The sequence below is a fragment of the Pinus tabuliformis genome, chromosome X, assembly GCF_031772625.1.
Source record: "Pinus tabuliformis cultivar Carrire ecotype Pingquan chromosome X, CPIR1, whole genome shotgun sequence".
In the NCBI taxonomy this organism is placed as follows: Eukaryota; Viridiplantae; Streptophyta; class Pinopsida; order Pinales; family Pinaceae; genus Pinus; species Pinus tabuliformis.
Window position 1 is genome coordinate 1133027594 of NC_142308.1, and position 23412 is coordinate 1133051005.

Consider the following 23412-nt stretch of genomic DNA (forward strand, 5'->3'; position numbering starts at 1 on the left):
CTAAGCAATATTTGGCGAGGGGCCATAAGAATCCAATACCTACAAATGAACTAGACAGAAAAGTTTGGAGCGACCAACCGAACTAACTATAACAAAGGACAAGATAGGGTAGGCTGTTTAAAACCCAAGATGTCGAATGCAAGAAGACAATAAACTTGAAATTTTTGACTAATGGTCCCTGACCCAAATAGACACTAAAACCTTTGTCAACCAAAGTCGTAGATTGATTGAAATCCTTGTATTTCGATAAGACATAAGAGGTCGGTATGTTAACTTTTGACATTAGAAATATCCCATGGAAAACTTGAAGGTGAATGAAATTATAACCAAATGGAAAAGGACACACTATACTAGACTCCACAGACTAAAACATGGCAACTAAATGAAATTCTAGAGGGTTCAAGGGATTGAAGTTCTGCAGTGGGGAGTACAACAACGAGTTCGAATGAAGGCCCATACACTATATTATGCAAGAAACACACAAGAAGCATTGGCGCCCTATACGTAACCACCTAACACTCACAATCAGACTTCTTGCTATAAGATGACAATAAAAGAGATATATTGATAACCAACGATAAAACTTAAACTGGCATGATCTTCAGAAATTTTGGCATGAAAACAACAGTGCGGGGAATCTTCTCTTAAGACTGAAACTATCAGGGGAGAAAGTAATACCTAAAATAAGATGAAGCTCCAAAAAGTACCATGTGTGAAAGGCAAGTGATGTTCTCCACCCTAAAACAATAACCAAATTGGTATAAACAGCTACAAACATGCAACAATGTTTACGTGACGAGAACCTTGGTCGATGCAGTACGTAAGATAAACGCTAAGTGTAATGCTTCCTCTAGGGCTCCGCCATCCCAAGAACTTGTATTAAGGTGAGGTTATAAATGAACCTCGATTGTCTGTCAGAGAAATTCATAGCCACATCCAATCCACCATATGCTAGCAGCTCCATACCTGAACTGACTGATCATTTAGAATGTCAAATATCCTTGATAATCTCAAATATCTGCTCTCCCACCCTCGTGCAGTTAATATGACGAAACCTCAACCATACAGAGCCATTACATGACCCTGTTTTAAGCCACGCTTATTGTATGTTAAGCCAAGTGGAGGCCATGGCTCCCTCTCCAAAGGCCGCCTCCATCTTAGCCATACAAACCTCACGCATGCCATTCATTATCGTAACAAGAGGCTTGCTGCCAAAGCGCTGAAACATGAGTTTTTTCCGGTGATGTAAGTTCGATAAATCACCCCATCAGATAACCACTTAAAATGACTTACTTTTATAAGAAATATACTCTTACCAAATATCTTTATGTCTTTGACCATTAGCAACATGTTAAAAATATATATTTTTAATCTATTATATATATATTTTCAATTAAATGCCGCATAAATACATCATCGACACCATTGTTTTGGAGTCATCTATGGAGGTGGAGTAATTGCCCGGACGACCAAAAGTGGCTGCAATCCAGGGAAAAAAAATTCAAAAAATCTTGTAGAGGAGTGTTTGAATTGTGTTTTTGATGGTGGAAATGGATTCAACACCATCAAAAGCGTTTAAAAGACTTAAAATTTTGAAGTTTAACAATTATAACTTGGATTTACAAAAATCCTTGCCAAATTTTCTCTAAATATGATGAGAATTTCCACTTTCCGGACAATTCTTCCAGCTAGTTAGACTATGGCCATTCTTTCTCGTAAAATGAGATGAACTATAATTAAAAAGACCAATATTAGTGAAACATTTGCCCACCGTAATTAAATGCCGCTTAATTACAACATCGACACCGTTTTTTCGTAAAATGACATGAACTATAATTAAAAAGACCAATATTAGTGAAGTATTTGCCCACCGGACCCGAACACAACTGCTTCGGCTGTCTGCAAGACTAAAGTCATCCCACGCATCCTTCGAATATTTGAAAGAAAGTGTTTGAACGACAGGGGAGAGGAGATGGAAGGAGGACGAGAAGAAGAAGAAGGAATGATAGGGCCGGGGGCCGCCCTTGCCTCTGCTCCCGCCCGGCCCAAGCGTCCTCTCCAGTTCGAGCAGGCCTATCTTGACTCTCTGCCTTCTGCTCACATGTAAATTTCTTCTTGCTTCTCGCTTTTGGATTTGCTGTAAATTTTTTCTTCTTTACTCCCGTGTTCAAACCCGTCGAGCCTTGAACAGTACATGTTAGAGGACCTGTCTACTCAGGGATTTAGGCCTGCCAACTCCACATTAATGAACATTGTCCCTTTTTATGTATGCCAAAATATGGAATGACTAGACATTAGGTTTCATGCTATCTCTCTCTCTCTCTATATATGAAGTTTATCGAGTTGTATTCACTGCCAGATGGTATTGAGGAATGATTGCACATGATATTTAATTGGTATAAGGACCATTCTATAGAAATCACCTGCAATTAACTAGTGGTTCACCCTCTCTCACTTTAATACTAATATAGCTGGCGGTTTCAGTGTAATGCCTTCTGGTTGTTATCCACGTGCAAGTTAGCTTCCTCTAATCGTATATTTATGTTGGGATTTTGTTACAGATTAATACTCCCCTCACCCTTCTGAATCCTCACCCTTCTGAATCCTACCTGGATCATTGACAATGTGGTAGATGCCCAAATGAGTTTTTTGATAACAGCAAACTGCAAGCCATAATTTAGGATGGGCTGCTGGTCAACGTAGACCTTATAACCAAAAAATCACGCTACTAATTTTAATTGTGTAACCAGAAAGGTGTCATTATTAGAATGACTTCACATCTTTCCATTCAGATACGAAATACGTTATAACTTAACACTGTGTTGGTAATCACTTGGTTAAGCACCATTTACCTAGCTATCGAAGACTATGAAACCTGTGTTGTAATTACTTGGTTAAGCACCCTTCACCTGGCGGTCGAAGACTATGAAACATTGGAACCATTGTGTCCTCTCTCACTCATCCTCGTGGATGTAGCTGAACCCTAGATATATACATGTTACGTCTCGCCCCTCCATGTCAAGGCAAACAGGCCTACCCATACCGAATATTCTCATGCTTCAATAATGATTTAAATAGACCTATTTCCTGTCTACATTTTAATTTTATTATAGCAAAGTTTTTACTTTTAAAGTTTTATCCATTATCACAAAGTTGATTGACTTCTTTTTTCACCTCTTTCCTATTAAATACCGCTTAATTTACTCAGAAATATAATCCCCAACTTTTAGAATAAGACCGGATGAACAATAATAATCACAATGAAGAATGAACAAGAGGAATTTGAAGAAGATATTCAAGATTAGCTTCAGTTCATCATTGCAACAGCATATGTCTCTTTTATAGAGATTGCAAATGGTTATAAGAACTAACTACTTATTTGAGAGGAGGAGGTTGAGTTACTGTCTCAACCATCATTCAATAATAACATAAGTAACTTGACAACTTAACACCCCCTCTTAGTGCTATTACTACAAAAACAAAACTCAGTGAAAGCAAACACACATTGACACAACCAAAAATATAACTAGATATTCTTCAGAGGCTTTGTCTTTGGAAACGATACTTGGACTAGTAAGACTCCTTCCAGATGCTCTCTATTCCACCAAAAGGTATAGTCTCTTAGCTATGATCCAAGTTTTATGGCATCATTGGAAGTCATTAACACTTGAAATGTCTAATAACCCTTGTAAAGGTATGATGCCGAACTTTTAGATATTGGATCTCCCTTGAACTATTGGACAATGTCTCATAACCCCACTGAGGTATAATTTCTCGGATCCACCAGGGTCTTGACTTTTAAACAACTATCTGTCTTCCACTGCATCCCTTGTTGTTTTCAAAGTGTGGGCCTTCTTAAAATGTGAACTCTTTAGCAAAGTCTTCTCCATTGTCTATATCCGATGGATCTTCAGTAAGAGCTGTATTTGCTGATTCTTTAAGCTTCCCTTTGAGAGGATCTTTGGTACAGATTTTACAATTAATTGTTATATGACCCATTTTTCCACAGTAGTAACATTCTATCTCCCTCTTGTCTTTAGTTGATTTGTTATGACTGTTTCTTGAGTCAAATGCCATCTAATGTCCCTTCGGGATGTCTTGCATTGGCTCACAAATAATGCTGTTGTATTTAGAAGGTTGACTATTTAACAGAACAAATTTGGTGTCCGCTTCATCTATCACAGCCTTGAACTCCGCAAGTTGTTTGAGAATATACCTTAGATTGTTTATGTGACTAGACATGGTGATATCAGCCGGCATCTTAAAATTGAAAAATTGTAGCTTCAGAGAAAACTCTGCATCACCACTTATGCTCCAAACAATGCATTCGACAAATTTCATATCTCCCATGATTGCTTCATATACATGATGTAACTCTAAGTCTGCGAGAGCAAGGCCAATGGTGGCTTTGTCTTTATCATATTGATTTTTGGTTCCAGTAATTTAATGGATCTGTTGGTGCTTGCTCAATCCCTTTTACTATTCCCCACAATGATTTGTTCATTGGTTGCATTTGGATTTTTACTTTCTAGGTGTGGAAATTGAAATCAGAGTATTTTTGTAATGGCATTTCCATTTGTACAATCCAAAGACAAATTGTTGTGGAAATGTAAAGAAAATATCAAAAACAACTGTAAACCTAAATATCTACCCCCTTCGAATCAGATACCATTTTCCATTTATCCGATGTCAATGGGCTGAACTGCTCAAATTGCTTTCAAAAGTGATCTGCCATTTGTGCCATTGATGTGTGTAAAATTTTTTCTTTGACCCAATCACCAGTTTTCAATTTCAATAAGTTTTTTACAGTTTAATGCTCATTCATAAATGCATATTTATCTGAACTTATAAATCAAAACACATTGAATCATTTACTTCAAACAATGAGAGGAAACTTAGAAAGTCAATCACATAAAAGACAGAATTTTTTGGGCAATGCCCTTGGAAAAACCACTAAGTGAAAACCAGTAGAGAGAGTAAATTTTACTATAGGCCCACAGAAAAATGAGTTGACAGCAAACTTTTCCAGCAATAAATACAGTACTTATCTTGAAAACTGTGCCCTTTGACCACCTTGATTCTTGTGCCAGACTTCTTGAAATCTGTGCCTGATTTCCTGTATGGGCATGGATGGTCTGAATTGGCAGCAATAAATGTCCTCGAAATCTGTGCAGTGATGCCTTGATTTCTGTGCAATCTCAGTCTCAAATCTGTGAAAGGCATCTTGATTTTTGTGCAATGATTCAGCCTCAAAATCTGTGCAGTGATGCCTCGATTTCTGTGCATTGAATGTTGGGATATTCTCGTTGGTCTGTGTGCCAAATCTCTTGGAACTTGTGCCTCTTATTGCTGCTCCTTCTCCTTTTCCTTCATTGCTTCTTCTTTACTCTCTCTCCTCAAGAATGAGCGAAAATAATAAAAATTAAATGCACCTTTCCTTAGAAACCCCTTTTATGTCTCATTATAACCGTTGTAACTTAAACCTAATAACTAATGGCTCAAATTAATCCTTGGCCAATAAGATCTAGGGTTGTGATTTGATCTCTCATTATTACAACTTAAATCATTTAGGTCACATTAAATATTAAATAATATATAAAAGTCACTTTAAATTTAAAACTTATAAAGTTAATGTTCTAGAGACCACATTTTGAACATTCTCCCACATGGAAGATACCAAGCCAATGTGGAAGACACTTGTCCGAGCTAATCTTGACACTCCCTCTTAGCGAGGAGAGGGTTCTTCACCACTCCCAACTTGTCTGAAAAACAGAAACTTGCCTTTCATCAATGATTTTGGTGAGAATGTCCGCAACTTGCTCATCTGTGGATATATATTGAAGCTCAACTGTTTCTCTTTGTACATAATCTCAGATGAAGTGGTATTTGATCCCCATATATTTTGACTTGCTATGAAATATTGGATTTTCTGAGAGTTTAATACAACTTTGATTGTTGCAGTAAATAACTGTAGGTTGCAACTGCTGACCAGATAGCCCAAACAATAACTTGCGAAGCCATATGGCCTCACAACTCGCTTGACTGGCTGCCATATGCGCCACCTCTGCAGAACTTAGTGCCATTGACTTTTGTTTCCTGCTGAGCCATGACACAACTGCTGAAACAACACATTGAAGTGCTTTTTCTATCCACTACATGGCTTGCCCAATTTGAGTTTGTGTAACCAATGAAATTGGTTCCATCCCCTTGCCTGTAGTCCTATCCAAAATCCACTGTACCTCGTAGGTACTTGAGCACATGTTTTGTTGCCACCCAATGCACTCTCCTCGGCTCAACCATATACTGACTGAGAGTGTTGACAACAAAACACAAATCTGGCTTGGTGTTGACCAGGTACGTTATTGATCCTATTAGCCAGTGATATAAGGTGGGATCACCAACTCACCCTCAGAAGCACTTATCTTCTTCCAGTTGGTGATCATTGGTGTTGACATAGGCATGCAATCCTCCATTGGAAATCTCTTGAATGTGTCAGTTGCATACGTCCCCGGTCCCAAAACAATATGTCCTGGTTTTTGCCAAAACTCTAATCCCCAAAAATAATGCATCAATCCAATATCTCTAATCTCAAACTCTGAAGTAAGATCTTGCTTGCAACTAGCTATGAGCCTCTTTGACCTTGTAATAAAGAGATCATCCACATATAACACGAGAATAAGAGGATCTCCACCAACCACTATGTAGTATAGGTTGGGATCCGCCTTACTCTTCTCAAAACCCATCTGCTGCAAGTAGGTACCAATCCTCGAGTACCAAGTTCCGAGAGCTTGCTTCAGCCCATATAAGGCCTTTTTTAGCTTGCACACATGAGACTCTCCCTCATGCACCTCTAAGGCTTATGGTTGCTCGATGTATACTTCCTCTTGTATAATTCCATTTAGAAAAGTTGTCTTTACATCCATTTGATTTATCCTTCATCCCATCTCTCTGCAATGGAAATGTTTGCATTGATCGAAGTTTATCTTGCAACTAGTGCAAAGGTCTCCTCATAGACCACTCCCTCTATTTGTGCAAATCCACGTGCCGTAAATCGTGCTTTGTACTTCTCAATGCTGCCATCCAAAACATACTTGATTTTGGAGAGCCACCTGAAAGTCACCACTAACTTCCCCTTAGGTCTTGGTACAACCTCCCACCACCATTCTTCATGATGGAATTGTACTCTTCCACCAAGGCATCCCTCCGGACCTACTGATCCACTACTATATAGCTACAAAAACCTCTTTGATGCCTTACTCTCCCTAACAACTGTCTTGGGACTCTCCACAGATTCCCGGGCTTCCTTCAAAATTTGCTAAAGCCATCTTGGCGTCCTCTTCCTTGAAGTAACATTGTGTGGAGCGGAATCGTCTTGCTTATCCTTCTCATTTGAAGGTCATGTACTCGAAGATTGTGCACTAGTGGCCTGTGAACTGTAACTCTTGAAACCTGTGAACTTGTACTCTGTGACCCTGTAACTTGTGGTATATCCACCTGAGACTTAGGAGCCTACTACTCCCCCTTTTTTGACTCATATCATCATATGACTTCCTAAAGGCTCAATCCTCCGCAAATCTCGCATCCCGCCTAACCAATGTTTTCTTCAATGTAGGAATGTATACATGGTTTGCCTTTAAAGTCTCACTTTACCCAATTTGAATTCCCTTTTTTGCTGTGGGCTCTAGCTTTGTCTTCTTTGAAGGGAAATGTAAGTCAAGCACCCAAAAATCCTCTAGTGCCCAACATCAGGTTCTTCCTCATAAAAGCCTCTTCGGAAGTTTTACTCCCCAACACCTTATGAGGACTTCTGTTTTGAATATAAACAATTGTGTTGCATGCCTCAACCCAAAGGAAAAATGGTAGACCCTGATCATGTAACATGGCTCTTGCTACCCCAACAATGGCCCTGTTCTTCCTCTCAGAAACCCCATTCTGTTGCGGGTTGTACGAAATTGTCAACTCTCTTTTAATGCCCTACTGCGCACAAAAATGCTTGAAGTCATTGGAGGTATACTCACCCCCATTGTTTGACCTCAAGACCCTGCTTTTCCTCCCTGTCTGGTTCTCCACTTGAGCTTTGAACTCTTGGAATCGATTGAAGACCCGACTCTTGGTCTTCATGAAGTAAATCCAGGTCTTCTTGGAGAAGTCATCTATAAAGGTAACATAATACTCATACCCACTCAAAGAGACTGATGACATTGGACCACATACATCTGAGTGTACCAAATCTAGAATCCTTGTTGCTTTGCTTCATTGCTTGGAAAAACAGTCTTGGTGTATTTTCCAAGTGCACACCCTGTGCGCACATCCTGATGCTTTATACAAAACTCTGGTAATCCTATAACAATCTTCCGCACCACGATAAGAGCCCCATGGTGCAAATGGGCCATCCTCCTATGCCATAACTCACATAAATCACTGCTGCTGATGCTGTGTGCCAAGGCATGATCTGATTGAAACATGAACTTGTATAGTTTCTCTTGTTTGATCCCAATCATTTTTGTTGTTGTGACACTAGATCCCTTAGGATGAATGAGTACCTGTCCATCTTGGAACACCACCTCATACCCCTTGTCCTCTATGGTAGAAACTGATATCAAGTTCTTCATCAACCTAGGAACATACAATACATCCCTCACTACCATGGGCAGCCAAAACTCCCTCTGAAAGGATACCGTCCCACGCCCAACTGCCTTGATCTTGGTGTCGTTTCCAAGCACTTCCTCAAGATCCACACCACCCTCTGCAAGATTTGTAAAGTGTTCACGCAGACTTGTCATATGGTTGGAGGTCCCACTATCTATATACCAAACACTAGTAGATGTTACACTCGTGGAAATCAGCAAAGAAAATTCTCTCTCAAACTGAGTGGAAAACTCATCCACTTCAGCTGAAGCTACAACCTATTTCTTCTTCTTCTTGTTAGGACATTGACCTGCATAGTGCCCAAACTTATGACATGCAAAGCACTTGACTTTGCTCATGTCCTTTTTCTATTCACCCTTTGACTTGTCCCCACCTTTAGGACCTTTCTTTGACATTTTCTTGCCATTTGTTGAAAGAGCAACATTTTCCTCATCATTCCCTTGCTGCTGACTTGTATGGCCTGAACCAAGTCTAAGGTCCTCTTGCAAGAAATCGCCCCAAAGTCTCTCCCAATTGGGCATGTTCTCCCTGCCAAAAATCTCATGCACAAAGCTATCCCATGGTTTAGAAAAATCATTCAAGGATGTCATAACCAACTTTGATTCCTCCACCTTCTCACTAATAACACCCAACTCATCACGCATTTGTGACACTCTGGTAAGGTATGATGTAGCTGTATCAGATTTAGTCATCTTGGTGTTCCTTTACTTATCTTTTAACACCATTTTTCTGTTTTGGTTTGAGCTCTGGTATAACTTGCATAAAGAATCCCACATCTCATATGCATTATTCTTACCTGTAACATGAGGAATCACATGGTATTTAATGGCATCAAGGATAATCCTTTTGGATTTAACATTCTTTTTGTTATATTCAGCCAAAAATGTTGCATCTGTGGGAATTGTGATAGGTTTCTCAACTATGTTCCGCAACTCATATTCCTCCAAAATCAATACTATTATCCATGGGCTGAAATTTCCTACTCCCTCCAATCTATCCTCAAACCTCAAAGCTATAGCCATATGACCTACTCAACTGATAACAAGGTTCAACCCTTTTCTTGGTGAGCAATCTGCAACTCTCTTGCAAACCCTAGTGTCTTTCCTATTTGGTTTCCCCTTCTAGTATCATGTGCTCTTATACCATGTAAATTTTTTTCTTTAACCTAATCAACGGTTTTCAATTTCAATAAACTTTCTCAGCTTAGTGCTCATTCATAAATGCATATTCTTCTAAACTTATAATTGGAAACACATTAAAATATTGAATCATTTACTTCAAATATTGAGAGGAAACTTAGAAAATCAATCACATAAAGGACACTCAAATTTTTGGGCAATGCCCTTGGAGACCCCGAAAGGAAAACCAGTAGAGAGAGTAAATTTTATTATAAGCTCACAGAAAAATGAGTTTACAGCAAACTTTTCCCAGCAATAAATACAATACTTATCTCGAAAACTGTGCCCTTTCACCACCTCAATTTATGTGCCAGACTTCTCGAAATCTGTGTCTGATTTCTTGTATGGGCCTGTATGATCTGAACTGGCAGCAATAAATGCCCTTGAAAGCTGTGTAGTGATGCCTAGATTTCTGTGAAATGATTCAGCCTCGAAATCTGTGCACTGATGCCTTGATTTTTGTGCAATGAATGCTGGAATATTCTCCTTGGTTTGCATGCCAATTCTCTTGGAACTCGTGCCTTTTCTTGCTGCTCCTCCTTTTCCTTCAGCACTTCTTCCTTTCTGTCTCTTCTTAAGAATGAGCAAAAATAATAAAAATTAGATGTGCCTTTTTTAGAATCTCCTTTTTATGTCTCATTATAATGGTTGAAACTTAAACCTAAGATCTAATGGCTCAGATTAAATCCTTGGCAAAAAAGATCTACGGTTGTGATTTAATCCCTTATTATCACAATTTAAATCATTTAAGTTATATTAATTATTAAATAATGCATAAAAGTCACATTACCTTTATGACTTGTAAAGTTAATCTTCTAGAGACCACTTTTTGAACATTCTCCCACATGATAGACACCAAGCCAATGTGGAAGACAGTTGTCTGAGCTAATCTCAACAATGTGGAGTGATTATAGCAATGGAACCCTTGCACTGTTCAACTTTCCTTATGTCGATCACAATAGGTGGTTCAACGACCCTCCAATATCCTTGGATAATCAGCATCTGAGTTCAAATGAATGGTCAAGACCTTCAATCGGCCCTCCAATAGGATTTGAGGTTACCTTGTATGTGGGTTCAAATCCAGGGACATGCTATGCTTCAGAGGTTCCCTCAAAAGGTGACATGCTTCAGAGGTTTTCATAGAGGTTTGAATCCCAAGACGATGCCACGCTATAGATCATCTTCAATATTTATAACAGCCCGAGTTCACATGTGCATGGTTCTAAATCATTAAATTTCATTGTTCCTTCGATGTAGGCTGCAGAGTTAGTAGCTTCCGCAAAGAGTAATGTCATGAAGTTGATATTTTGGCTGTCATCTATTGCCTTCAAGCCATCCAGGGGATTCTGCTGCCTACATCGAAAGAACAATGAAGGCAGTTTTGACTTTTCTAGCTTACATAGTGTTGGAAAATGTAACTATGCTAGGTCTTCATAATTTTTGTTGCACTCATATTCATTGTAAAATCAAAAGAAAGAGAAAAATATAATTTTGAAAAGCATGGGCTTCATGCTCTATATTTTATTTTGTCAATTAGGTCAAGCATGTTCTTCATGCTTTAGGGTTTATAGAGTCAATTAGATATTTGTCATATGTATAAGACCCTTGTGGGCACTTTGTATCAAGAAATAAGTCTTAAATTCAATGTAAAAGTGTCATTTTGAGAGTCCCAACACCATGTCGACTCTCCCAACAAAGTTGGCCTAGAAGAGTCCCATTCGACACCTAAAGAGGATATAAATAAGAAGGCTATTCGACCTATTTGGTATCAATCAATAAACAAGTTCGATCTGCAACCAAAAACAAGAGAAGGAAAAGCAAACTCAAGAAGAAGGAAGAGAATCCAATCAAAGAAGCAAAAATCTGATTTTTGACCTAATACAACTCACAGTGCGAGTCTTCTAGGGTTTTCTGTCATTGCTATAGTCCGAAATTGCAAAGGCTGAAGTTAGAAGTCGAAATTTTGAAGGTTGCAGGGAGAAGACACGACCTTCGTTGACTTAACTATTTTGGAGAAGATATTTTGGAGAGTTGACTTGGTGTTTGGTGGAAGTTTCTTGGTCTTGTTTTTGAGTCTTGGTTGTCTCATTTTGACTTGGTTCTATATAGAGAAGAGTTTTTGGGTTTTCCCCTAGAGAGGGGTTTTGCCCTAGCTGAGAGCCTATATCTTGTGTCTCTTGTTCTTGTGATCTTCACACACTTTGAATTGGTAATTGCTTGATGAAAGAAGAAATAATAATAAAGAATTAAAGGCCAACACATACTCACAAGTAATTATCAAGAAGAGAGGAATCAAAACCCTAATCTCTATTTACATTGATTTCTCAACATGGTATTAGAGCTAAGGTTAGGAGGAAGATAATTTAGTGTTAGCACTCCTCTACTACAGTCCTACTTAAAATCCTTTTATCAAAAGCAAGAAGAAGGCCCTGAGATGATTATCCAATCTTAGAGTTGTAATCTGAAGACATCAATCCTATTTATGTATTCGAATTCCACCCAAGTCTATTATCTGGTATCTCTGACCGAGACTTCTCTTATTCAAGACGCATATTTATGGCATATGAAGTCATATTAGCTTTAAGAAATTCGAGGTTCTATAAAGGTCTAATGCAAGCTTCTGAGTGGATGCAAGTAACCTATTAATCCGAGCTACTGTGGAGGCTCTCCTGACTTGATGCGAGGTTTTGTGAAAGTGTAACTATAATCCAAATCTTCTTAAATATGACTGTAATACAAAGGCATAATGGTAATCTGAGTTATTGACTGCAAAGAGAGATACATCTTTTGGTAAGTTATGAAAGTCACCTCCCTTATGAAATGTGAGTAACATGCGAAGACATACATGTTCTGCTATCTACAAGCTACCCGAAGTTCTGTAGAAAGGCATCTATGAATCCAAATTTATTGACAATTAAGGTAGAGAGTTGACAATCCATTTTGTGGCATATTTTCTTGATGCGAGTTTTCTGAGATTAATAAGTATGAATTGATGAAAGTTCTAGAATATCTCTCTACCATTATAACGCAAGTCCACACTTCTATTACACTATGATCCAAGGTTATAATAACAACTCAAAGAAGGAAGGTCCGAAATCTATACAAAGAAATTCATATGAAGCTTCTCCAACATTAAAGTTTCCTCCATAATACTCATTCTTCTCTGAGGCATTACAAAGAATAAGACTCTGAAATGACACCTTTGTGAAGCAAGAAATATGATTGTGACCTCAATATGACAAAAACCTAGATATACAACAATGATCCATGAATTGAATCGATAGTGGTACACATGGCAACATTACAACAATAATGTGTGGCATCTCAAATATGGCTCATCTACATGACAATAATATAATACATGATAATAAATTTGGATGACATACGACCTCTGTATGGTTGAAAGTACGATAACACAAAGGAAGAAATCATTCAAAAATTAACAAGAACATGTGTCCAAAATCCGAGCATTGCAAGCACTGACAATAAAACCTGATGTTGAGGATTGACTCCATTACATGTTCTCAACAAAAATGTAATACTCTCTGAAGTTCACTGCCAATTTTTCGGTGATGTGCCGAAAAATTGATATTTTTGGCTAGTTGATTTTTTGGCCTGAAAAAGTTGTGATTTTTTCTTGATTTTTCCTAATTTTTGCTGAATTTTCTTGATTTTTTTTGCCATTGTTTTCGAGAAGATATTTGAATGCCAATTTTGTCAACACTACACTAGAAACCTGTAGGTTTCCCTACACAACAGAGCACAGGACACACTTTGTCTCCAAGAGTTGGAACTAGAATCTACATGTCTTCTTAGGAGTTCACAAGATAGTGATGGACCCCTCATAGGATACGGGAGACATCTCTTGCACGTAGGCAAATCCCATGGTCTCTTGATCATGAATGGGGTTCCTTGCTTTTCGGGTTGTGGTGACTTTACTTGTTTCCCCCATAGTAGGGGGCTAGTGTTGTTGATTATGTCTTAGTCAACCAAGACATTCTCCCACATATCCAACACCTATCAGTCTCTCACCATCCCTTGGCAGACCATGCCCTCCGCACCTTCTCCCTTTCCCTCTCTACCTCCTCCTCTCCGCCCACCCTCCAGTCCATCTCGCCAACCCCCCATACTACCTTTCTTTTTGATAGAGATTACGCATACTCCTATGCCAACCGCTTCAAGGAATTGTTCCCGTCTATTTCCCAGTTCAAGCCACTGAACACAACCATAGACAAATATGATATACTTCTCATTGCCCTTGTGGAGGTAGCCTTGGACTCCTAACCCTCACTATACTCATCAACACGACCATAAACCCCCTATGGATCCTATCCCATGAACTGCTGGTTCAACAATGAATGCAAATCCCTTCATAAATAGCTTTGTCTCGCCCTCAAGCATGACCCATCTTCTTCCCCTCGCCTCTGCAAAACTTATTGTCAAGTCTTGCGCTGTAAAAAGAGAACTTTTCTGTCCTAGAGGAGAAGGGAACTTCGTGAGGCCCTTCGCCACTCCCTGAAAGCATTATGGCTTGCTCTTTTTCCTAAAAACCACACCATCTTGTTTGACCTCGATTCCCAGTCCCTGTTCTCCCACACAACCTCTCTCTATGACATTCTTGGACAACTTATTATTCGCATCCCCTCCTCCCCTCTGTATGCCACCTCTTTTCTGAGAGGGACATTAGGAGAGCTGTCAGAGCTATGAAACTAATAGAGCAACCAATGAGGAAGGGCTTCAAACCAAATTCCTAAAACGTGACATCCCATCGCTTGAGTCCTATATTGCAGATTTATTTAACCATGTCGTATGTTCAAGCTTCTGTTCCTCCTGGACAAGACACATTATTCACCCAATCCACAAATCAAGGAGTAGTTATGATTTGAACAACTATTGAACTATCACGGTGGATCATACATTCTCCAAGATTTATGCCATAGTCTTATACCAGTGGCTCTTCAAGAAATGGGAGAGTTGTCATCTTAGGGCTCGAGGATAAGCAGGTTTTCGACCAAACTACTAGACAATTGATCACATCTTCACTCTCTGAGCCATTACTAAGGAGGCTTGTCATCTCTCTTGTAAGGTCTACAGTTGTTTTATAGATTTTTGGAAAACATTTGACACTTCGAGGAAGACCTTGTTCGAAAGGCTCTGCAACATTGGCATATCTGGGACTCTCCTGGCAACCAATATGAGACTGTATGAGTTAGTTTTGGAACAACTCAATATGGCAAATGGCCTTTCCGATTTCATCCTGAGTACTATTAGAGTTAAAAAGGGTTGCCTCCTCTTGCCAAACCTCTTCGGGATTTATATTGATGAGTTGGAGTCTTTCCTACATGAGCATACCCAGGAGGGGGATGGTTGTCTTCTACACTAGGTACAAATTTTGCTCCTTTTCGCTGATGGCTTGGTCTTGTTGGCTTCTTCTCTTGAGGGATTACAAAGACAAATCGATATATTGTCCAACTTTTGTGATCTTCAATAGTTGACGGTCAACCTAGGTAAAACCAAGGTTCTGGTCTTTAATGCATTGAAGAAATCTCTTACAGACTTGCATTTCTACTATCGGGGCATTAAGATTGAGATCACCACCACTTACACCTACTTGCTAGTATAGTTCATATGACCTCATTTTGGTATGCGACAGGCACCCCAACCTCAACTCAATAAAATATATGGTTCCCTAGTTCTCATTGAGAGACAATGTTTTTAGAGTCAGCTTCAAGACATCTCATCCAAACTGCACCTCATTGAGGCAATTAATAGACTCATAGTTCTTTACGGCTCCGAAGTCTGGGGACTGAGCTTGTTGCAGACAAATTGGGCCAACCTGGAGAGAGACCAGACCCTACTTTTCAAATGCATCATCTGCTGTAAGCGGATAGTTCCACAACCCATTATTTAGGCGGAGTTTGGTGTCCACCCATTTCGCCTCGAGATCATTTTTTGTTTGATCTTTTTCCTTCATAGAGTTGGTCTTTTAGAGACTGGGACACTATGAGAGAGTTATCCCTATCTTACTCTTTGCTCATCGAAGGCTCTTGCCTCAAATCCCCCCTTGTCAGGACTGGCTCAGGGTTGGTTGTCATAGGCTTCTTGACTTCTCCAGTCGTTGGCTATCTCCCCAAAGCGGCTTCCCCATTCACTTTCTCTCTTGATGTGCCAAGCCATCTCTTACCGACTCGACAGGTACTGAACCAAGCCATTAGAGAGGATATCTACAGATTGTACATTTAGGTCACTTGGACCTCACCTGCAGTGAGCTTGGGCTCGCCCTTCTACCTAGAGCACTTTTTGGAGCTACAAGATCGCATCATAGTCCACCCCCCTTACACACATTGAAATTGGATGCATTCGCTTCAGATCCTGCTGGGACAATTTCGTGTTGGTTTTTCATAGACTCCGAATAGAGAAAGACCACCATATATCACGACAGGATGGGATCTGCCAACTGTGTCACTTACAGGAGCTAGAGAAAGGGGCATATTAGTTTTAGGTGTCCCCTATACTATGAGATCAGAGGATGCTATCACTATCCATATTGGGATTCAAGAGGCTCCCTCTCTACCTTATCCAGGTACAAAGATCAATGATGCTTAGCACTCTTCATTAGGGAGATTTTCAACCATAGATTTCTACACCTACACACCATGCCCTGCCCTGGTGATCCAGGTGGATGTTGGTGGCCACCCACCTATCCCATTTGGACCCCCACAACTGTCTCTTTCAGTTTTTTTAGTTTCCTAAATTGTAGCACAGTTTACTATTTTTAGTAGTTTTTTCGGGTCTTGAACTTCCGGAGCCGTTTTGAGGTCCTAAATGACGTTTTTTAGGAAATTTGGGGGCAACCATGTTGCCCTTCCCAAAGTTGTAATGCTCGGATAGATCTTTCTAACGAGCTATTGTACGTGTCAAACAAAGATCGTATGCCAAAGTTACGACCCCGGGAAATTGATGTACCAATTTACCCAAACGGGGCCCACAATCTGGCGTTTCATCTTCTAGGGTTAGGTTTTGGGATGTGAAGGGTTTTACATTGTTTCTCAACAATAAATAGGCCTTCAAGCCTCATTGTAACACAGTTCAGAGGCATGTAGCCACCACATCTCTTCTTAGAGATAAGCTACCATCGCCCTAGCTGGTTTATTTCCAACTCTGTTTGTAGCATATTTCAGTATTTTACATTAATGAAATGAAGTATTACTTCCACTGCATCTCTGTGTTTATGGTTATCTCTGTAATTTGTTGCGTTCCTGTTTAAATCCGATTCAGTGGTATCAGAGTGGTCTACTTTTTCTCTGTTTTTCTTTGCATGTCCCCAACGAGGTCGGGATATAAGGAGTTAGGGCTTGAACTGGTCGAACCTTTGCAAGACCAGCCTCGCAAATCCCGACGGCCTCCCATGGCGGATGAAAAGAAAGACTAGGGAGCAGGAGACCCTATCGAAATCTTGCTCGAAGAAGCCCTTGAGCGACAAAGGAACGCGATGATGGACAACTTTGCATAGATCCTTCAGCGGCTACCCAGAGACGACGCATCGGCTTCCAAACTCTGGAAATGCCACACCGTTTAAGGTACAAGTTAATTTTGAAATCCCCATCTTCGAGAGTCAAATAGACGCAGACGCTGTAGATAAATGGTTAAATCTGCTAGATGGGTATTTTTCTGTTCATGAATTTTCGAGTCGGGAAAAGATTGTTTTCGCTCTTCTCAAAGCAGCCCCCCACGTCAAGGACTGGTGGGAAACCTACTGCGAGCAGAAGGATGAAAGCACAGGGTCACTATTTTCAGCCACACCCACTTGGGATTCATTTCGGGATGCCGTCAAGGAGCAGTACTACCCTTTCAAAAGCTATGAAGACAAATACATCAAATGGACCACATTGCGGCAGGGGTGGGACCAAGATGTGCTGGAGTTCACAAACATTTTTCATAACCTTCGCACACAATTGGGTATTAAGGACTTTGAGTTGCATTTGGTACTCAAATACCGCGGCTGCCTACACAGATACATCCAGGAAAATATGGAGTTCTTGAACATCTCCTTGCTCGGCACGGTGTACCGATACGCTGTCAAAATCGAGAAAAAGTTCAAACAGAAGAAGCGAGACTTTGGATCTGTAAATCCGAAGCCCAAAGGACAAAGCCAAGGTGGGGTGACCCAAGACAACCCGTTGAAGCCGCAAGAAAAGAACAACACCACGAAGCTGAAGAAGGACACAGGAAAGTGGTGTGAGTTCCACAAGAGTCCCACTCATAACACAAGTGAGTGTCGGACCAAGTAGTCGCTGGTGGCCGAGTTGAAGGCTTCCGAATCAGATGCATGTTCCGACCCTGAGCTAGAACCCGACAAGGGGAATAGCAAAGGGAAGCAGATCATTAATGCGGAGCCCAGCGCTATTATTGCCACCGCCAAGATCCAGAAGAATGAACCCAAAGATCCAGAGGAGGGGGAACGTCTTTTCCACTCACAGATGTGGGTGAAGGGTTTGCCGCTACAATTCATTGTCGACAGTGGTAGCCAAAAGAACCTTATTTCAGCAGAGGTTGTGAAGCGGTTGGGTCTACCGACTACACCACACCCACAACCGTACAGTATCGGGTGGCTTCATGAAGGACGAGATCTCAAAGTTCACTAGTAGTGCCGCCTTCCATACAACATCAAGCCCTTCACAGACGAGGTATTGTGTGATGTTACATCTCTCGATGTTTGTGATGTACTATTAGGCCAACCATACTTGTGGAGGCGACATGCTGTGTATGAGTCAAGGCATTGCGCTGTCATCATTTCTTTGGGTGATTCATTATACAGGATACTGGAGGTAGCCCCACATACCGTCACCTCTTTGATCACTGCTAAGAAAGGCAGCAAGCTCATCTCGCAGACTAGGAAATTCATTTTCTGTCTGGTTCGCTCCCTAAGTAAGGGGAAGATCATTGCTACATCCATGACCCTCGCAAAGAGTTCCTTCACATAGTAGCAACAACAAAGGGATACGGTCATGACAGAACACAGGAACAACTTCTCCTCACCCACAGGGGTACCACACAAGTTTCAGGTGGGCGACAAAGTTTGGTTACATCTGCAGAGAGAACGCCTTACCAGAACCCATCAGAAACTCAGACCACTTCGACATGGTCCTTACACCAGTACCAAGGCTACGGGCAACAATGCTTTGAAGCACAACATTCCTCCATTCCTTCTCTTGCACCGAGTGTTCAATGTGGACCGTCGTCGACCATGCTTCCCACCATTTCTGGACACATCAGAGATTGCAGAACAGCTCACCAGAGACCCAGCTCAGCAGAAGCTTCCTCATCTCAGGGAGGAACTCAACGCAATGGGGACCATTGCTTCTTAAGGGGGGAGGAATGATCCAGGTGGATGTTGGTGGCCACCCACCTATCCCATTTGGACCCCCACAACTGTCTCTTTCAGTTTTTTCAGTTTCATAAATTGTAGCACAGTTTACTATTTTTAGCAGTTTTTCGGGTCCTGAACTTCCGGAGCCGTTTTGAGGCCCTAAACGACATTTTTTGGGAAATCTGGGGGCAACATGGGTCCATGGATCATATTGCCCTTCCCAAAGTTGTAATGCTTGGATAGATATTTCTAACGAGCTATTGTAAGCGTCAAATGGAGATCGTATGTCAAAGTTATGACCCTGGGAAATTGATATACCAATTTACCCAAACGGGGCCCACAATTTGGCGTTTCATCTTCTAGGGTTAGGTTTTGGGATGTGAAGGGTTTTACATTGTTTCTCAACAATAAATAGGCCTTCGAGCCTCATTGTAACACAGTTCAGAGGCATGTAGGCGCCACATCTCTTCTTAGAGATAAGCTACCATTGCCCTAGCTAGTTTATTTCCAACTCTGTTTGTAGCATATTGCAGTATTTTACATTAATGAAATGAGGTATTATTTCCGCTGCATCTTTGTGTTTATGGTTATCTTTGTAATTTGTTGCGTTCTTGTTTAAATCCGGATCAGTGGTATCAGAGCAGTCTGCTTTTTCTCTGTTTTTCTTTGCATGTCCCCAATGAGGTCGAGATATAAGGAGTTAGGGCTTGAATTGGTCAAACCTTTGCAAGACCAGCGTCGCAAATCTCGATGGCCTCCCATGGCGGATGAAAAGAAAGACGAGGGGGCAGGAGATCCTATCAAAATCTTGCTCGAAGAAGCCCTCGAGCGACAGAGGAACGCGATGATGGACAACTTTGCGCAAATCCTTCAGCGGCTACCCAGAGGCGACGCATCGACTTCCAACAGCTACTCTGGAAACGCCACACCGTTTAAGGTACAAGTTAATTTTGAAATCCCCATCTTTGAGGGTCAAATAGACGCAAATGCTGTAGATAAATGGTTAAATCTGCTAGATGGGTATTTTTCTGTTCATGAATTTTCGAGTTGGGAAAAAATTGTTTTCTCTCTTCTCAAAGCAGCCCCCCACGTCAAGGGCTGGTGGGAAACCTACTGCGAGTAGAAGGATGAAAGCATAGGGTCACTATTTTCAGCCGCACCCACTTGGGATTCATTCCGGGATGCCGTCAAGGAGTAGTACTACCCTGTCAAAAGCTTTGAAGACAAATACATCAAATGGACCACACTGCGGTAGGGGCAGGACCAAGATGTGCCGGAGTTCACAAACTTTTTTCATACCCTTCGCATACAGTTGGGTATCAAGGACTCTAAGATGCATTTGGTACTCAAATACCACGGCTGCCTACACAGATACATCCAGGAAGAGATGGAGTTCCTGAACATCTCCTCGCTCGGCACGGCGTACCGATACGTTGTCAAAATCGAGCAAAAGTTCAAACAGAAGAAGCGAGACTTTGGATATGCAAATCCGAAGCCCAAAGGACAAAGCCAAGGCGGGGTGACCCAAGACAACCCGTCAAAGCCGCAAGAAAAGAACAACACCACGAAGCTGAAGAAGGACACAGGAAAGTGGTGTGAGTTCCACAGGAGTCCCACTCATACCATAAGTGAGTGTCGGACCAAGCAGTCGCTGGTGGTCGAGTTGAAGGCTTCCGAATCAGATGCATGTTCCGACCCTGAGCTAAAACCCGACAAGGGGAATGGCAAAGGGAAACAGATCATTGATGCGAAGCCCAGCGCTACTGTTGCCACCGCCAAGATCCAAAAGAATGAACCCGAAGATCTAGAGGAGGGGGAACGTCTTTTCCACTCACAGATGTGGGTGAAGGGTTCGCCGCTACAATTCATTGTCGACAGTGGCAGCCAAGAACCTTATTTCAGCAGAGGTCGTGAAGCGGTTGGGTCTACCGACTACACCACACCCACAACCGTACAGTATCGAGTGGCTTCATGAAGGACGAGATCTCAAAGTTCACCAGTAGTGCCGCCTTCCATACAACATCAAGCCCTTCACAAACGAGGTATTGTGTGATGTTACATCTCTGGATGTTTGTGATGTACTATTAGGCCAACCATACTTGTGGAGGCGACACGCTGTGTATGAGTCAAGGCATCGCGCTGTCATCATTTCTTTGGGTGATTCATTATACATGATACTGGAGGTAGCCCCACATACCGTCACCTCTTTGATCACTGCCAAGAAAGGCAGCAAGCTCATCTTGCAGATTAGGAAATTCATTTTCTGTCTGGTTCGCTCCCAAAGTAAGGGGAAGATCATTGCTACATCCATGACCCCCGCAAAGAGTTCCTTCACATAGTAGCAACAACAAAGGGATACAGTCATGACAGAACACAGGAACAACTTCTCCTCACCCACGGGGGTACCACACAAGTTTCAGTTGGGCGACAAAGTTTGATTACATCTGCAGAGAGAACGCCTTACCAGAACCCATCAGAAACTCAGACCACTTCGACATGGTCCTTACACCAGTCCCAAGGCTACAGGCAACAATGCTTTGAAGCACAACATTCCTCCATTCCTTCGCTTGCATCGAGTGTTCAGTGTGGACCGTCGTCGACCATGCTTCCCACCATTTCTGGACACATCAGAGATTGCAGAAAAGCTCACCAGAGACCTAGCTTAGCAGAAGCTTCCTTATCTCAGGGAGGAACTCAACACAATGGGGACCATTGCTTCCTAAGGGGGGAGGAATGATCCAGGTGGATGTTGGTAGCTACCCACCTATCTCGTTTGGACCCCCACAACTGTCTCTTTCAATTTTTTCAGTTTCCTAAATTGTAGCACAGTTTACTATTTTTAGCAGTTTTTCGGGTCCTGAACTTCCGGAGCCGTTTTGAGGCCGTAAACGATGTTTTTTGGGAAATCTAGGGGCAACATGATGGACCCATGTTGCCCTTCCCAAAGTTGTAATTCTCGGACAGATCTTTCTAACGAGCTATTGTACATGTCAAACGGAGATCGTATGCCAAAGTTATGACCCCGGGAAATTGATGTACCAATTTACCCAAACAGGGCCCACAATTTGGTGTTTCATCTTCTAGGGTTAGGTTTTGGGATGTGAAGGGTTTTACATTGTTTTTCAACAATAAATAGGCCTTCGAGCCTCATTGTAACACAGTTCAGAGGCATGTAGGTGCCACATCTCTTCTTAGAGATAAGCTACCATCGCCCTAGCTGGTTTATTTCCAACTCTGTTTGTAGCATATTTCAGTATTTTACATTAATGAAATGAAGTATTATTTCCATTGCATCGCTGTGTTTATGGTTATCTCTGTAATTTGTTGCCCCTAGATTTCCCAAAAAACGTCGTTTAGGGCCTCAAAACGGCTCCGGAAGTTCAGGACCCGAAAAACTGCTAAAAATAGTAAACTGTGCTACAATTTAGGAAACTGAAAAAACTGAAAGAGACAGTTGTGGAGGTCCAAATGGGATAGGTGGGTGGCCACCAACATCCACCTGGATCACTTGGGATGACCAAGATAATCATCTCATACTTTCATGTGGATTCGTTAGACCGGGGCCACAAGTGACATGTAGAGGTTCAAAATGCTCTAGAGAATAGAAGGGTGAGGTATTGGGTCTCTTCTCATCCTTCCCCTTGGGGAGATCGACAAATACCATTGGTACCAATTCGACGATGCTAAACCATACAACAGTTCATAGGTTCTCAAAGCACAAGAAGGATCAACTATAGATAGTTCCAGAGATGGGCACTCTTGACACTTCTAACTACCTCCCAGTCCCATAGGAGCGACCAAATACCTATTTACAGTTTCTTCCGTTTGATCTCGAATGCTAGGAATATCCCTCGCTCTTACATCCTCCCTAGGATCATACGTTCAGATCCACTGCGTGCCCTAGGGGACTTCGACAACGAACCTGTACCCAGTTCGTCTCCCTCACCATCGGTCACTAGACTCAGGAGCCCCTGACATCTTGAGCTCCATTGCTAGACCTTACCATCTCACTCGCTCATTCCTTTTTAGCAGGCAATTACTATTTTATATCGTGCCACAGAGTATTTAGTATTTTGTATTGTACCACGGTCTCTTATATACATATCATGACAACACTACCATTGGTTTCTTTCTCTTTATATGTCATTTTAACATTTTTTAGGAGATGCACTTGCACTCCCACATTGTAGTCACACTGATTGTACTCTTCTTCAG

The 23412-nt window shown here is 41.3% G+C and overlaps 1 protein-coding gene across 1 annotated transcript in view; it reads left to right on the forward strand.

Moving 5' to 3' along the window:
- Positions 1-1846: 1846 nt before the first annotated feature.
- Positions 1847-23412, forward strand: part of CYP71 (cyclophilin71) — a 405299-nt gene continuing 383733 nt past the window's right edge. Inside the window, exon 1 of the mRNA XM_089447133.1 lies at positions 1847-2103. Coding sequence (XP_089303259.1) covers positions 1973-2103 — 131 coding nt within the window. The 5' untranslated portion in view covers positions 1847-1972. The remainder of the gene's footprint in view (positions 2104-23412) is intronic.